The 13,499-nt window shown below is 41.5% G+C and overlaps 1 protein-coding gene across 10 annotated transcripts in view; it reads left to right on the plus strand.

Annotated features, from left to right (window-relative positions):
• The first annotated feature begins 1,985 nt into the window (after positions 1 to 1,985).
• ATP11B (ATPase phospholipid transporting 11B (putative)) overlaps positions 1,986 to 13,499 on the plus strand; it is a 66,501-nt gene continuing 54,987 nt past the window's right edge. For 5 of the 10 annotated variants that reach the window (XM_027887977.1, XM_027887974.1, XM_027887975.1 and 2 more), the window contains exon 1: positions 1,987 to 2,148. In XM_027887977.1, coding sequence (XP_027743778.1) covers positions 2,122 to 2,148 — 27 coding nt within the window. In that variant the 5' untranslated portion in view covers positions 1,987 to 2,121. Of the gene's footprint in view, positions 2,149 to 13,499 lie in introns of all 10 variants that reach the window. The other 5 variants (XM_027887978.1, XM_027887979.1, XM_027887973.1 and 2 more) reach the window with 2 other exon arrangements.

Genomic DNA, 13,499 nt, shown 5'->3' on the forward strand with positions numbered 1-13,499 from the left:
CTGGAGTGTTACTGTCTAATCAATATCTGGCTTGGCTGGTCTGCTTCAATTTTCTCCTCTGAAAACTATTTCTCTCTCAAGGGTGAGATGAAACTTCATAAATGTCGAGTGTGAGCTTTTGGACAATTTAAAAGGTGCAAGGTTTTACCGGGCAGGATGATTGGAAAAGATGTTATTCTGGTGGAATTTTGCTGCTGCAAATTTCTTGCACACAGCAAAGTAATATCATCCTATCGATATACTTTCATTCACTAAGATACGTACTTACAGTAAAAAATACAAACTGCAGGGTTCAAGTTCCTTGCAAATTGCTTCCAAGTTTTGTCTGGTGAAACAGTATCATTACAGCAATGTGGAACAGAAAGCGCAAAGCAGCTTTATGTAACACAACTGCAAGCCATGGAAACAGAGCCTCGCAGAAAGTGCAACTCATACTTGAATTTGGCAGGGACAGAGTGACAAATATACTTGCACTTCAGAGAAATGGCATATGAATTTTAGTGTGTCGTGGTCAGGACCCTGTTCTACATCTGATGACAAAGAAGGAGCATGAATATTGAGTGTATCAGTTAAGCTTCTGGCTTAAGGCCACTCTCCAGGCAACGTGCCATAGCTATGAAATCACTGTTATTTTCGACTTCACATTAGATGAATAGGGTAGTGCAAGCTGTTTGAAACTCAGCTTCGATGTATTTAAATGTTTTGAAATAATGCCTAGCATTTGATACAGAGTTTTGTTAACATTAGCTTTCTGAAGTGCCTGATAAAAATAGTTTTATTCCCCGCAGTTTTAATGTTATTTTTCTAATTAAATGCAGATGCTTAAACCATCAGTATTCACCACAAGATTTAGTTAATCAGACATTATATCATCTATTTTAATCCTGAATTATGTTCTAAATTTTTAACTGAACACTAAACACTATGGCAGATACGATTATGACTCCTTGCTGTATATCATAATTCCCCGGGAACAAATGGAAACATAAAACCACTTCTCTTTAAGTCAGTGTCAAAGTTGTCATGGGCTTCACTGAGAACTACATTTGGTCACAAATGCCCAGGTCTTTGCTGCTTAAAATAATCTCCTTTGGCTCTTAAGTCACACAGGCCCAGAAGCTGCAGACTGGTATCAGTGTGTTGCAAGTGTTTGGTGCTGAAGAGAAGGGTTTTTTTCTTAAGCAGCAGCTGTTTTCAGAGCAAAATCACAGAATCACAGAATTGTGATCATCTAATCCAACCCCCGCTGGCCAAGGCAGTCACCCGGAGTAGGTGACACAGGACCGCATCCAGCTGGGAAAACTTTTTCCACTGGAAGATCTCAAAGAAATCACTGCCGGACAACAGGTTTGAACAGCCAGTTTTAACCAAGCAGCAGATCATGACAATTCTGCCAGCAGCAGGAAGAGAGCGGGGCGCCACGTCCTCCCAGCACCTGTTCCTTGCCTTGGGATACCCACACGCTGAGCACTTGCATTTTAACTTCAAACCAGCGGCTATTTAGCATCTTTATTCCAACACGTGCGCGCTTTGCATTTTTTAGAGGAAAGCAAAGAGATAAAGCATTCAAGTAGCGAAGCAGCTTCACTCCGGTAGAAAAGGGGAGTCTCAGGCGCTGAGGCTCTGCCTGAGGGCACCGAGCCCTGACAGGGAGGTGGAATTTCGCCCAAATCCCTGCAGGAGGCTGCTGGGACTCGGGTCGCTCGGGCCCACACACCGCCCTCGCAACCGAGAAGCGGCGAAGCAACGAGGACTATCGCAGCCCAGGCCCAGGGCGGCCCACCACTGCCCCACCACTGGCCCAGCTCCATCCCTTCCATCCCATCCCTCCATCCCACCCCTCATCCCGGCCCCTCTCCCCGCCTCCCCCGCCCCGACACGTCACTTCCCGGGGCGGCCGCAGCGCCGGCACCGCCGGGTCTGAGCGGCCGCGCTGTGATGGCGGCGGCGGGGCGGCGGCAGCCGCGGCTCCCCGGGGCTGTGCGGCTCCTGACTCGGCCCCGCGCCATGGGGAGCAGCCGCGGCGGGCGGCTCGCCTGAGGCGGAGGCGGCGACGACAGCGGAGGGCGCGGCAGTGCCGAGGGAGCCCCGCCGCGGGGGCCGCGACCCGCGCCGCCGGGGATGCTGCGCTGGGTCCGGCAGCAGCTGGTAGGTGCCTCCCCCACGGGCCCCCCGCGCTCCCCGGCCCCGCCGAGTCCCGGCTCGGTCCCGGGCAGCGGGGCCGGGGAGCAGCGTGCGAGCAGGGCCGGGCTGCGGGAGGGAGGGGAGTCCTTCCTTCCCCCCCCGCAGGGGCTGCACTTGGATCCTAGTTGTAATTTTTAAAAACATTACTTTTTTATTTTTATCGGAGGTTTTGCGGTGTTTGTTTCGTTTCTTTATTTATTTATTTTTGTTTCCTTTTCTCGAACACCCCCCTCCCCCCTTGTCACAGGGGACAGCGCGTTCCCCTTACCTGTGTCCTCGCCTCGTTGGGAAGGGCTCCCCAAAACTTCCCGGAGGAATGACGGTGCCTTTATTCCCTGGACCGGCACTTCAGGGATTTCGCAGCTTCTTCCTCCTTCCCGTTGCGAAATCTTTTCAAGGCTCTTTAACCCGACGTGCTTTCGTCTCGTTTATTTCCCGGTCCCTGAGAGCTTTGCAGCCGCTCTGTGCGTGCAGAGGCTTTGGAAGTGACGAGAAATGGAAGGAAAACGTCCGTGAAATGCGTTTGGCGAGAGAAAACACTTGGAAAAGGCAGCGGTGAGGGTGCCTGTCCCCCCGCACAGGCACTGCTTGCTGTGCAGTGTTAGAGCGAGCGAGGGAAACCAGGCGGCCGAGGCTGTGCTGCCTTAGCAGGGAAGTACATCGAGTTTGACTGTTTGCATTTGAAGTATTGGCCGGTTTCCTGCCACGTCCAGCACTGTTTCTCTTGTATTTTCTCTAAAAGAGAAATTCTTTCTAAGTAGTGTAATTGTAAAATAACTTTTTCCGCTCATTTGAGTTTATCTTGCATCACAGATGTTGTCCAGGTTAGTTAACGAGAGCTTGCATTAGTTAGGTTTTTAGATTTTAATGGTTAAAGCTTCTGTCCCACTAGTGATTTGTTTAATTTTTTTGCATCATTTTTACAAAAAAAAAAAAGGGATAAAAATTTTGGTGTCTTCTTTTTTTTCTCAGTTTCTTCCCTGACCTCATTTCCTATGGCCCATAGATTTTCCCAGTTCTCTGTCTGAAGCACAGAGCTTGTGGTGATAGTCTGAGTGCCAGCTTGACAGTGCTCACTAGTTTGGTCCAACACCAAGAGTTGCTGACCTGGAAATTAATTGCTCTGTTTGAGCTCTGACTGCACTCTTCTGTTACAGTCATACACACGGTTTTTAGAAGAAAGCCTGTTTGGTATAACATAGCTGTCATTTTTTCCACTTGAAGGTGGCTTGAGGTTTGTGTTTGTGGTTTTCAAAGCAGCATTATGTCTTCTGTAGAGTTTAGATTAGGACTGTATCAGTGCTAGCAATTCATGTACTAAACATGGTTGCTTTTCTCCCCACTGGCCAGCTTTCCAGAAATCTGTTTGCCCTTAATCGAAAGTAAAAGCTTAGTGTAATAAGATGAGCAATAAACCTGGCACTGGTTTTTGTGCTTCTAAAGGAAACTGATGGGAAAATGACTGTTTAAAGCTTGCACTAGTTTTGACAGGGAAGGATTAGTGTAGTAGAAAAACAGGATAATAAAGGTCAAGTTTTTTGAACAGACATTTACATATCGTACTAAGGGGAAAAAAATTCTTGCAATGATACATGTTTTGTGTTTACTGGAGATGTCACTGATGTTAATGGCTTGGTTGTTTCATAGCTCATAAGGATGAAAAATGGCCTAAGATAGGTATCGCACTGCATTTTCTTTCTAAGGACACTCAGACACTCATCCCTGTGTGTAATCGCTGGTTTAACACAGATCCCACCATGCATTTGGTGCTTCTCGTGGCTGTGATGTTTAGGCTCTGAAAGAATGTCAAAGGGCTGAGTACATGGGGAAAAATGCTGACAAAATAACCAGAGTGAGTGGGAAGAGTGGGGTGACAGAAATATCTGAATCAAAGGGTGCCAAAATTTATGTCTGATAGGAGAAGAATGTGTGGGTTTGGATGCCTTTAGAGCGTGCATTTGTACCTGTGCTTGATGTGGCATTGGGCTTTAAAAAAAGTGTTCTCATGCATGCAGGAGGGTTGGAACCAGGCAAATATGTGGGAGTGATGTGAGTGGGATGTTGTAGTAATACAAAAGAAAAACGTTGGTGTGCAGAAATGCTCAAAAAGTAGTAAGAGATTAGGGGAAGGGGGAGGGACTGCTACTTTGCTGAAGGTGCTTTTAGGTGGTTATTAAATACTCTCTGCATGAAACCAATGAGTTGTTCTGCAGCTTCTTATTTGTTTAAGAGATCAGTATTTAATATAGCAAGTGTCCTGAGTGTATATGGTCTTGAGAACTCGCATTTTCGAGAGTTGTAAAAGGGGCAGGGAAAATGAAGCAGGTGATCTTAAAGTAATGAGAAGACCTGGTATGGAGTTCAGATTATTTCAGCTAAGTTTTTTAAGTGGTGATTTTGCTGTGCTTTAGATCAGTGCATGCCTGTAGACCTACAGAAAGGGATGACCAGTCCTCTGAGAAGGGGAGACATGCTGAGAATGTAAGATGTCCTTCATCTTTGTAATGGTCTTACAAGTCCGTAACAGTTTTCTAACTGAGGTGTTACATATTTTTTTCAGTGATTTGTTGTATATCAGGAATTGAATTACAGTAATTCTGTTACTCAGTGCCTATGTGACACAAATTGTCAGGTTGTTTGGTTTCTTGGCCCTCAGTCTGTTTTTTTGTTCAGAAAGAATTCACACCACTCTACAGAAACAGTTTATCAGTTTTTCGTCATCTATTGCTGTCCCATTCTAAATAGACTGCATAGTAATTCATTAACTTTCTAGTTAATAATAAAAAGATACAATTATTTAGTTAATAGTTGGATGTACTTAAGTTTTAGTAACGAAAAATGTAGAGACAAGTGGAGTTACAATTCATGGCTTTGAGTAAAATGCCCTGAGGTACTTCAAAGATGAGCTTTGCACAGGAAAGATGCTTGGGTTCCAGCTCTGTTACCTTGAGATCTCAGAAAGGCAGGAGGCATGTGGATTTGCTGAGGGTTGCATAACATCGTAGGCACAGCCAACTCTGCTTGAAAGAAGCAACTGGATAAACAACAGTTGATAGGAAGCATCACTGATATTCAGGAATAGCATAGTAGGTTTTATTTGCATTTCCAGATGGGATGGGTTAGATGACATAGCTGATCTGTGTACAGCAGAGGGATGCTGTGGCTCCCCTGGTCGAGTTTGTGCAGCACCAACACAAAACGAGAGTTCAAAGGGTCATTTGTAATGCTCGGTGACTTTCTGTTCCACTTCCAGTTTGGTGGGTTTGTGACAGTGTTCGGACCGTTCAGGGGTCCTGGTGCTGCACATGGAGTGTAGGGGCTGTTGCAGTGGTATTGACAGAAAGTAATGATATCTTCAATTGTCTGGTGAGGTGGTATCCAAAAATTGTTGTAGAATACCTTTGTATGTATGATTTTAGTGGGGTTATTTTAAACTATTAGTCCTGTCATGTGAAGAAGAGTCTCTGGTTTTTCCGTCTGGTTCCTGTTAAGAGGAGTTTGAGCCTTTTGATCTGTTATCTGTCGTCTCAATGAAGTACAAAAGATATTGCATGGAGAAAACCTAAGAGCTGCCTGCCTGGTCCCTCTTCTACACATGATAAGTTCAAGACCAGCAGAGTTGACCTGTATTTGACAGAAAATCTTTACAATTTAGGAACCTCAATGCTGTTTTGCACTGACAGCAACTTTTACATGAGGTATTCAGACAAATGTAGCTTTGCTGTTTAACTGTAAGTCAAAAATAAAATGTATAGATAAACCAGAAAACCTAGTTACCAGACTCAGTTTTATTTCACGGTTATAGGAAGGCTCAGATTGGGAGGAAAGTTTAGAGTTTGTCAAGTCCAAAAGCTCTACATGGCCTGCACTGAGAGCTGACCACGGGGAATGTTTTTGACTGTTTTGTTTTGCTAGTCCCTGTCACATCCCTTTTGGTTCCAGGTGTTGGTATCTGTTAAGATGTTCTGAGAGAACAGATGGTATTTTGAGATAACTTGCAGTTTATTGGCACTGTGAGCAAGGTGGACAGCATTTGATCTCATTGTTTGCACTGACATGTGTTTATTATTTTCACTTAATCATTTTGTTGAATTAATTGAATCAATACAGTTACCCCCCCCAAAAAAAAAAAAAAACACAAAACAACAAACAATTCCCTGTATTTTTGGAATGCTCAAAGTAGTTTAAACTAATCTAATGACTGAGAATCTAACTTCTTAAATCACCTTGCTTTTCTGGAGTGTAATTTTCCCCGTCTTACTTGTCACTGAAGCCTCTTACCCTTTTTGGCTAAAATTAAGTGGGTGTTTGTTATTGTATACTAGAAAAATAAATACTTCTTTTCTCAGCAGAGTTCCCATGGTTCACACTGCCCAGCTAATACCTCCTGAATTGTCACTGCAGGATCAGCGAGGTGCGTGTTAGAACAGGCCAAAGGTGGCATTGCCTTGGTAGAGCAGCTTGAGCACTGGGGGTTGGTGACTCCCCTCATGTAACTTTGCACAGAAGAAAATGTGGCCTGTTTTTGTTTTGGTTTTCGTTAGAGATATTCTTTGATCTGCTGGATTAGTCCTCCCATTGTGTTTGGGTCTTCTACCGTTATTTTCTTTCTGTATTCTGTGACTGCTGAAGGCTGATCCATTCTCAGCACTGTGTGTTCCAAAGAACTGGCCCTGCCTTCAGCCAGCTGCCTGTTCCCAATGGAGACATCCGCTCTGTCCTGGCTGTGATTTTTAAGTCTTACCTTGTAGAAATGAAACCCTAAATTTAAAAATTGCCTACCCCAACCTAATCAAACCAGTCATGACACTGTGTCTTTCGAAGACTGTTTTAAAAATAGGAAGATCAGTGTTGTCCGATGTGCTGCCTTGCTGTGGGACTTGGATTTCGGGTTTTTTTAAGCAGCAGATTTTTTGTTGTGCCGAATTTCCACTTGTCACTCAATAATATGACTATTTAATTGACTGTATGATATTCCTGCACTAACAGGTCCTCTTCCCTTACTAACGACCGTCTATTTATATTTTATGTGACTAAGGGAGAAAAATATTGTTTTGTTGACAAAGAGCAAAAACTTTTTGTGTTCTGGTCAGTAGGTAGTATTTGGTAGGATGGGGGGATGGTTCAGGGTGAATGCTCTGCTTAATGCTAAGAGATTGCTTCTGACCCCTCATCAGAAGGTAAAATTCATAATCTAAGGCAAGTAAGTATATGCTGAATTTAATAACATTCAACATGTGTTTTGAATATCACTGGTATTTCTTTTTCTAGTTTTAAATGGGTTGGGTGACTTCATTAAAACTGACATTTGCTTTCCTCTGGGATGGAGAGATAGGAATTATAAAAGAAAAATATAATAAAGCATTTAAAATTCATTAAAAGCATCATGACTTGTGCCTTTCACTGGTGATCTGCTGTTTCTTTTTCTTTATTGTACTTTAATGCCCTCAGTACTTACAACAGGTTTTTTAACTGTTTCACCAGGAAAAGGGTATCTACATTATACCTCTCCAAAAAACCTTCTAATTTCTAGTACAAAATCTGTTTGGTAAGGCAGCAGATAAGAACTGCAGCAAGATAGATCTGACAAAGTGCCTCTGTAAATGCGAGGTCACGTCTTCCAGCAAAACACAGGTGATATATTTCCAGAAAGACCTTTTTTGTAATACAAAACCTCTTTTCAGCTGCCGTTGAAAAAACCACTTAGCAATAGTAGGGGCTATGGTAGAAAAGACAGAAAGTGGGACCGACAGCTACACTGTGATTTGAAAAACAAACCCCTGCAATTCCTTGGCCTCCCACATGCAGTGACTTAAGAGGATTTTTTTTCCTTGTTTACTTTGAGCAAAAATAAGCACGGGAAAGGAAAACTTTACTGTAAATGGGAAGGAGAGATAATGGTGTAGACAAAAGGCACGCTGTTTGTTTTCATCCTGCAATATTTTATCAGGGGAAGAAGTTTCATATGGTTTAAACAAAAAAAAAAATTGTTATATGTTGTTTAATTTTGTTACTCCTTTGCACATTTTTGTGCTTAGTTTATGGGTGGCTGTGCCAGTTTTTGCAGATATTTTACATGTCTGTTTGGAAAGGGAATTGCAACAAAACGGAAAGGAAGCTTAAGATTTAGCAAGCTTTAAGGATAAACTAGTTTGTACACATGTGTGAAAGCAGGACATTAAACTGATACTTAGGTCATAAATCATATTTGAAATGGAATTAAAACTTAAAGTGCTATTCAACGGATGGAGCAGGCTCAGAACTGTAATGTTTTTACAGAGCAGGCTTTATCCAAGCGTGCTAAAAGGAAGAGCTCGACAGTCCTAGCTATGAACTAAATTCTCTTCCTGTGAAATTTGTTGAGCAGCAACTGTCAGCAATTGTCAGTATAATTTTGGCACACCATTTGAAAAAGCCTTAAGATTTATTATCTTGGGGTGATTCTGGGGAAGGAATATTTGGAAAGAGTGTTGGGGTTTTTTTTCCCCCATGCTGAAGGAAAATGTGAATTCGACTTGCATTGGCATAAGTAGCTATTGCCTGCTAGAACCAATCCAAATATTGAAAACGGTGATTTTCAGTATTCTTATGGGATAATGGTCATGTGAGTAGCCCTTCATGCTTGTGTAAAATACTTTTACAAATTACTCTTCAAAGCAGCGAGTAAACGGCATTTCATTTTAAGATACTGGTGCATATAGGATGCAAATATGTGAAGGAATGCATGATTCTTCTGTATTTGTCCTGTCATGGACTTGACAAATGTAATGTTTTTGTGGTGAAACTGCTATCTACAAAATTGGAGCTGCTTTCTAGTTTTAAGTGAAAGTTCATAACCTGTCACAGATTTGAATGCCTTATTAAATATTGAAAATCTGCTATAACCTGACTTAAATGAGTACAAGGAATGTGCAGAAAGGATGCAGTTAGGATGTGGGGGTTTTTTGTTACTTTTTTCTGAGATACTATGGTTATTGGAGGTAGATGAAGGATTTGTATTTTAAATGCTTCATTTACTAGATTGGTTCTGTATTTCTTAGTGTGACCTGTTTAGTAGCTGCTATTTCTGCCTGATTGACTACTGCAGAATTGTAGCACTTTCCATATTCAAGGTACTTTATATATTTTGAGCAGTATTTGTTCTTAAAATTGGTTTGTGATTTTGGGGGATCTCAATTCTTATTTTATAAAATATGATGCCCTGTAATTGCCTCCTGATGGGTGACTGAAATCTCCCTTCAGCTTGGAATATCTTGCCCAGTCTCTGTTTGTTCGTGCTTGAGAGGGAGATGATATTGCAGATACGAACAACTAATTGCTGGAACCCACAGAGGCAAACTTTTAGTTCTGATATTAAAAAACTGTGTATTTGGAGCTTCAAAGGCATTTTCGTTTCCACTTATTTAGAGCAATGGGCTGCTTTGGGAACCGTGGCAAAAGAGCAAACATTTTGGACCACAGATACTGTCAAACCTCGACTTCTCCCAAACTCCTTCAACTTTAACATAATGCATTTTTTTAAAGGAAAAAATTTAGAGAGCACTGACTGGCCTGGAAGGGTAGTGACCAGCCCTGTCTGAGACTGGGGCTTGCTTCTTAGAGTCTGACTGTTAACTAAGTTTCTTCCTCCATTTGAGTTGAAGGCACATTTATTGTAAAGTCTGTTTTCTGCCAAAAAGCATCTGAGCAAAAGTATCACTGGATGTGTTATTGATAATCTTCATAATCTGTGTGTCTGACTGTGACAGGGAGCATCCTAAAAATAAGGCAATGAATGAGGAATATATTACAGGCATTTGGTTGGTTAAACACATTGAGGCAAGAGGATAAGCCCCATCCAACCTGGCCTTGAACACTGCAGGAATGGAGCATTGGCAGCTTCCCGTGCCAGGGCCTCACCATCCTCACAGGGAAAATTTCTTCCTTATATCTAATCTAAATCTGCCCTCTATCAGTTTAAAGCCATTACCCTTTCTCATATCAGTAAATGCCCTTGTAAACAGTCCCTCCCTGGTTTTCTTGTAGTCCCCCTTAGGGTGCTGGAATAATAATTCTGTAGAACAAATGTGAATATTGGCATTCTGTTGAAGACAGTCACAAAAGAGTAGCTGTTATAAGGCTTTAGGTTTGTTTTATCACATGAAGTCCAAACTGCTTTGTAAATACTGTGATTTGGATTGTAGGGGAGGGTAAGAAAGCCATTTCCTTCACTGATTCAGGTCGGATTATTTTAGAATTAAGCATCAACCTGAACCTCTGTTAACGTTCTTTGCTGCTCACAGGAACTGGCCATGCCATAACAGTCTGAGGAGCACTGTGTTAGAAAGCATAACTTGCCTGCTCAGCTCCCTCTTCCTTTCTGATTTTATTGATGTTACAAAACCAGTATGTTTGGCATCAGTGACCAGAGTAGAGGAACTGGCTCAGGGAAGTATGTTAGCAGTGAATGAGACTAGTTGACCTGGCTTGTTATGTTTGCAGACAAATAAAGAGAAGACAGATGATTTTTTTTTTTTTTTTTTTTAATTTTAAGTAGGAATTTTCCTAACTCGAGCTATATGTAACCAGGACTTGTTGTGAGCACCAGTACAACTTTTCTGAATACAGTACGAGGCAGATTTTTTAATGTAGTGAAAGGAGAAATTATTGCTTCATGATTTCTCAGGCCTTGTTTCTTAGAGGGTGTGTTTTCACAAAATAATGTAGTCTGGTTATAGGTCTTTTAGAAGGTCACAGCATGGTTTATTGTCAGATATTTTGAACAACTGTAGATACAGTAAGTGGGAAGAGGAAGTTGCACGAATGGTGCATGACTTTTAGTACAGTTTTATTTCTTTACTGCAGTGATATTTAAAAGGGGAGGAACAAACTATGTACACGTCAGGGTGCCTCAGCTGATTCACTACTTTAGTTGTTAGAGCAGTGTTTAAAATTGCTGTGAGAGGCTGTTTCCTCCTTCATCTAACCTTTGATATGGCAAATTCAGTTTGACTAGTGCCTAGTTATATGACTGAAAGAATTATTGGCTGACGGTATGGAGTACAAACTTACACAGACTTCTGAAAATGGGCATGGAGCGTGAATAGATCATCTTATCTGACAGAGGGAAAAGTATTCTATGTATATTCAGAAGAAAATCCAAAGCAAGAAAATCCATTTCCTCAAAACACCTTTAATCAAAATATATCTTGACAGCAGTGTAATAGAAGACTTTTGGGCTGTCTGCCAGGAGATGTGGTGTTCTGCTTCTGCAGCCACGGTCAGTCAAGTCACTTCCTAAGGAAAAAAGGTTTCTGAGACCAGATTTTTGTATCTTCATTAGTTTTATTGAGTAGTACTTGATGTTCTGGTGGCTTATGGGGGATCTACTACTTTTTCTAGCACTGTTCAGTGTGGTTTTTGAAATGAGGAAGAGGCTCTAAATGAGACTTCCTTCTTTCAAACCCCTTTCACTGAAAAGTGGTCACATAGCAGAAGTCCTTTTGGCAAATATAAGTTTGCTTTTTTCACCCCTGTAAAAGCTGTGAGGAATGACTAAGAAACCCTGGGAGATGATGTTGAACCATGCCAGCTTTATGCAAGTCACAGGCAAAAGCTGCCTGTCAGATGATTTGTAATTATCGGTGCTTGTATTGCAAAGCTTGACACAGCGATTGGTTTGTTGTGTGCTGGTCTCATGTCACTAATCCTCGCTGAAAGATCCACGGATTTCTGCTGGCTCACTTCACAGTGCTGGGGAGGGCGTACCTGCTCACTGCCCCACGTTAATAGTGAAGCATTAAAAGTCTTGCAGTACATGTGTATATTATATCAACAAGTTGACCACAGAAGGTGTTTTTCTTCTCTTCCTTTCTTCTTGCAGGTGTTGGGAGAGTCTCTTTTTGTAGTGCTGCTTCTCATTTGCTTACTCTGTGGTTGCCTAATTCACTATGTGTGTTACTAATGCTTCCTCAGCAGCAATATAAAACTCTTCTTTCACAGTAAAGGCTTTTGTCACCAGGCAATTGGCATGGCCATGCAATTGTTTTAGGGAACTGACACATTAAAAAAATAAAAAATAAAAACAAGTGGGAAAAATGGCGGGGGTTTGGTTGGATCAGTTTTCCAGTCCACCTTCCCGATGGCTGGATGGGCAGTTGTGGTACAGCTGTTGAGATGGAGGCAGAATGTAGGAAGGGGTTATTTGGGGGTGGCTGTTGAATCCCATTTCTTTCATGAAATAAATTGCATGAAATTGCAGTCAAATATTTCTCCTCAGTTCCTCGGGGTATGTTTCCTGTGCTGTTTTAAAGGGACCTAATTATTGCACAGAGGATGTCTTTGTCTAACTTTTAGAACAGTAACAAAATCACTGCTGAAGGAATTTAGTAAAAACTACTTCGACTTCGGTTAGAGTCATTGCAAATTTATAAAAAAGGAAAACTATGAATCACTTATTGCTTCTTTTTCATTTTTTCCCAAAAAGTTACTTTCATTTGTGCTGTATAAATCAACTTCATTCAGGCATCTGTGTATTGTATTTAAGTGGCATGTGTTTAAAATATATTCAAAAACAAACATGTGAAGTTTATCTGTGTGCAAAACTTCTATTGGGAATGTGTGGATTGAAATTAAGTGAGAGATGTATTCCAAGAGTAGATAATTCCTGGTTTGTGTTGATAAATCAGCTGAAAGCCTGAACTTTAGCTAATAAATCTAGATTTAACTTGCAGCATGAAGGGGGGAAAAATCAGGTCACTTTATCTTATGGTCAGATTTTATTTGAAGCTGACTCATGTAATATATGTGCCTGTAATATACCTGATCAAGAAGCCTTAAATATCAGATTCTGAAATACACTCAGCATCATTTGTTATGACATCAGTTATCTGTACACTTGGGTAGAAATCACCTCACGAGAGAACTGCATGAAAACTAACTTTTGTTGAAAGATATTGGTGACAACTTATTTGTTTTGCAAGACTCAAACTTTTAATTTAGGGATTCTCTGCTCATGCTGTTCAGCTGCAGAAATCCTTTGACAAGGGCATGTTACCCTACTTCTGCAGCTGAGTTAGAGAATGACGTTAGAAAGAGAGAACTGTCTAATAAGTGAAATTAGGAAACCGTGTGCTTCAGCCTGCTTTGCTGGCTGGGTACAGTTCCTGTGCAAAATCCCTTTGCTGGGCAGAAATTTGGACTATAAATCAGTTTTGTGTCAGGAGCAGGCTCAGTGACCAGTCCCACAGTTAGAGCAGTGTTCAAGACATTTCAGTTCTTGAACAATTAAGTTCAATGTCTGGGCAGAACTTTCCTTGGAGAGATGTGTAATGAAA

Source organism: Empidonax traillii, unplaced genomic scaffold, assembly GCF_003031625.1.
Source record: "Empidonax traillii isolate 1590-97213 ecotype Southwest subspecies unplaced genomic scaffold, ASM303162v1 scaffold226:size936269, whole genome shotgun sequence".
Lineage (NCBI taxonomy): Eukaryota > Metazoa > Chordata > Aves > Passeriformes > Tyrannidae > Empidonax > Empidonax traillii.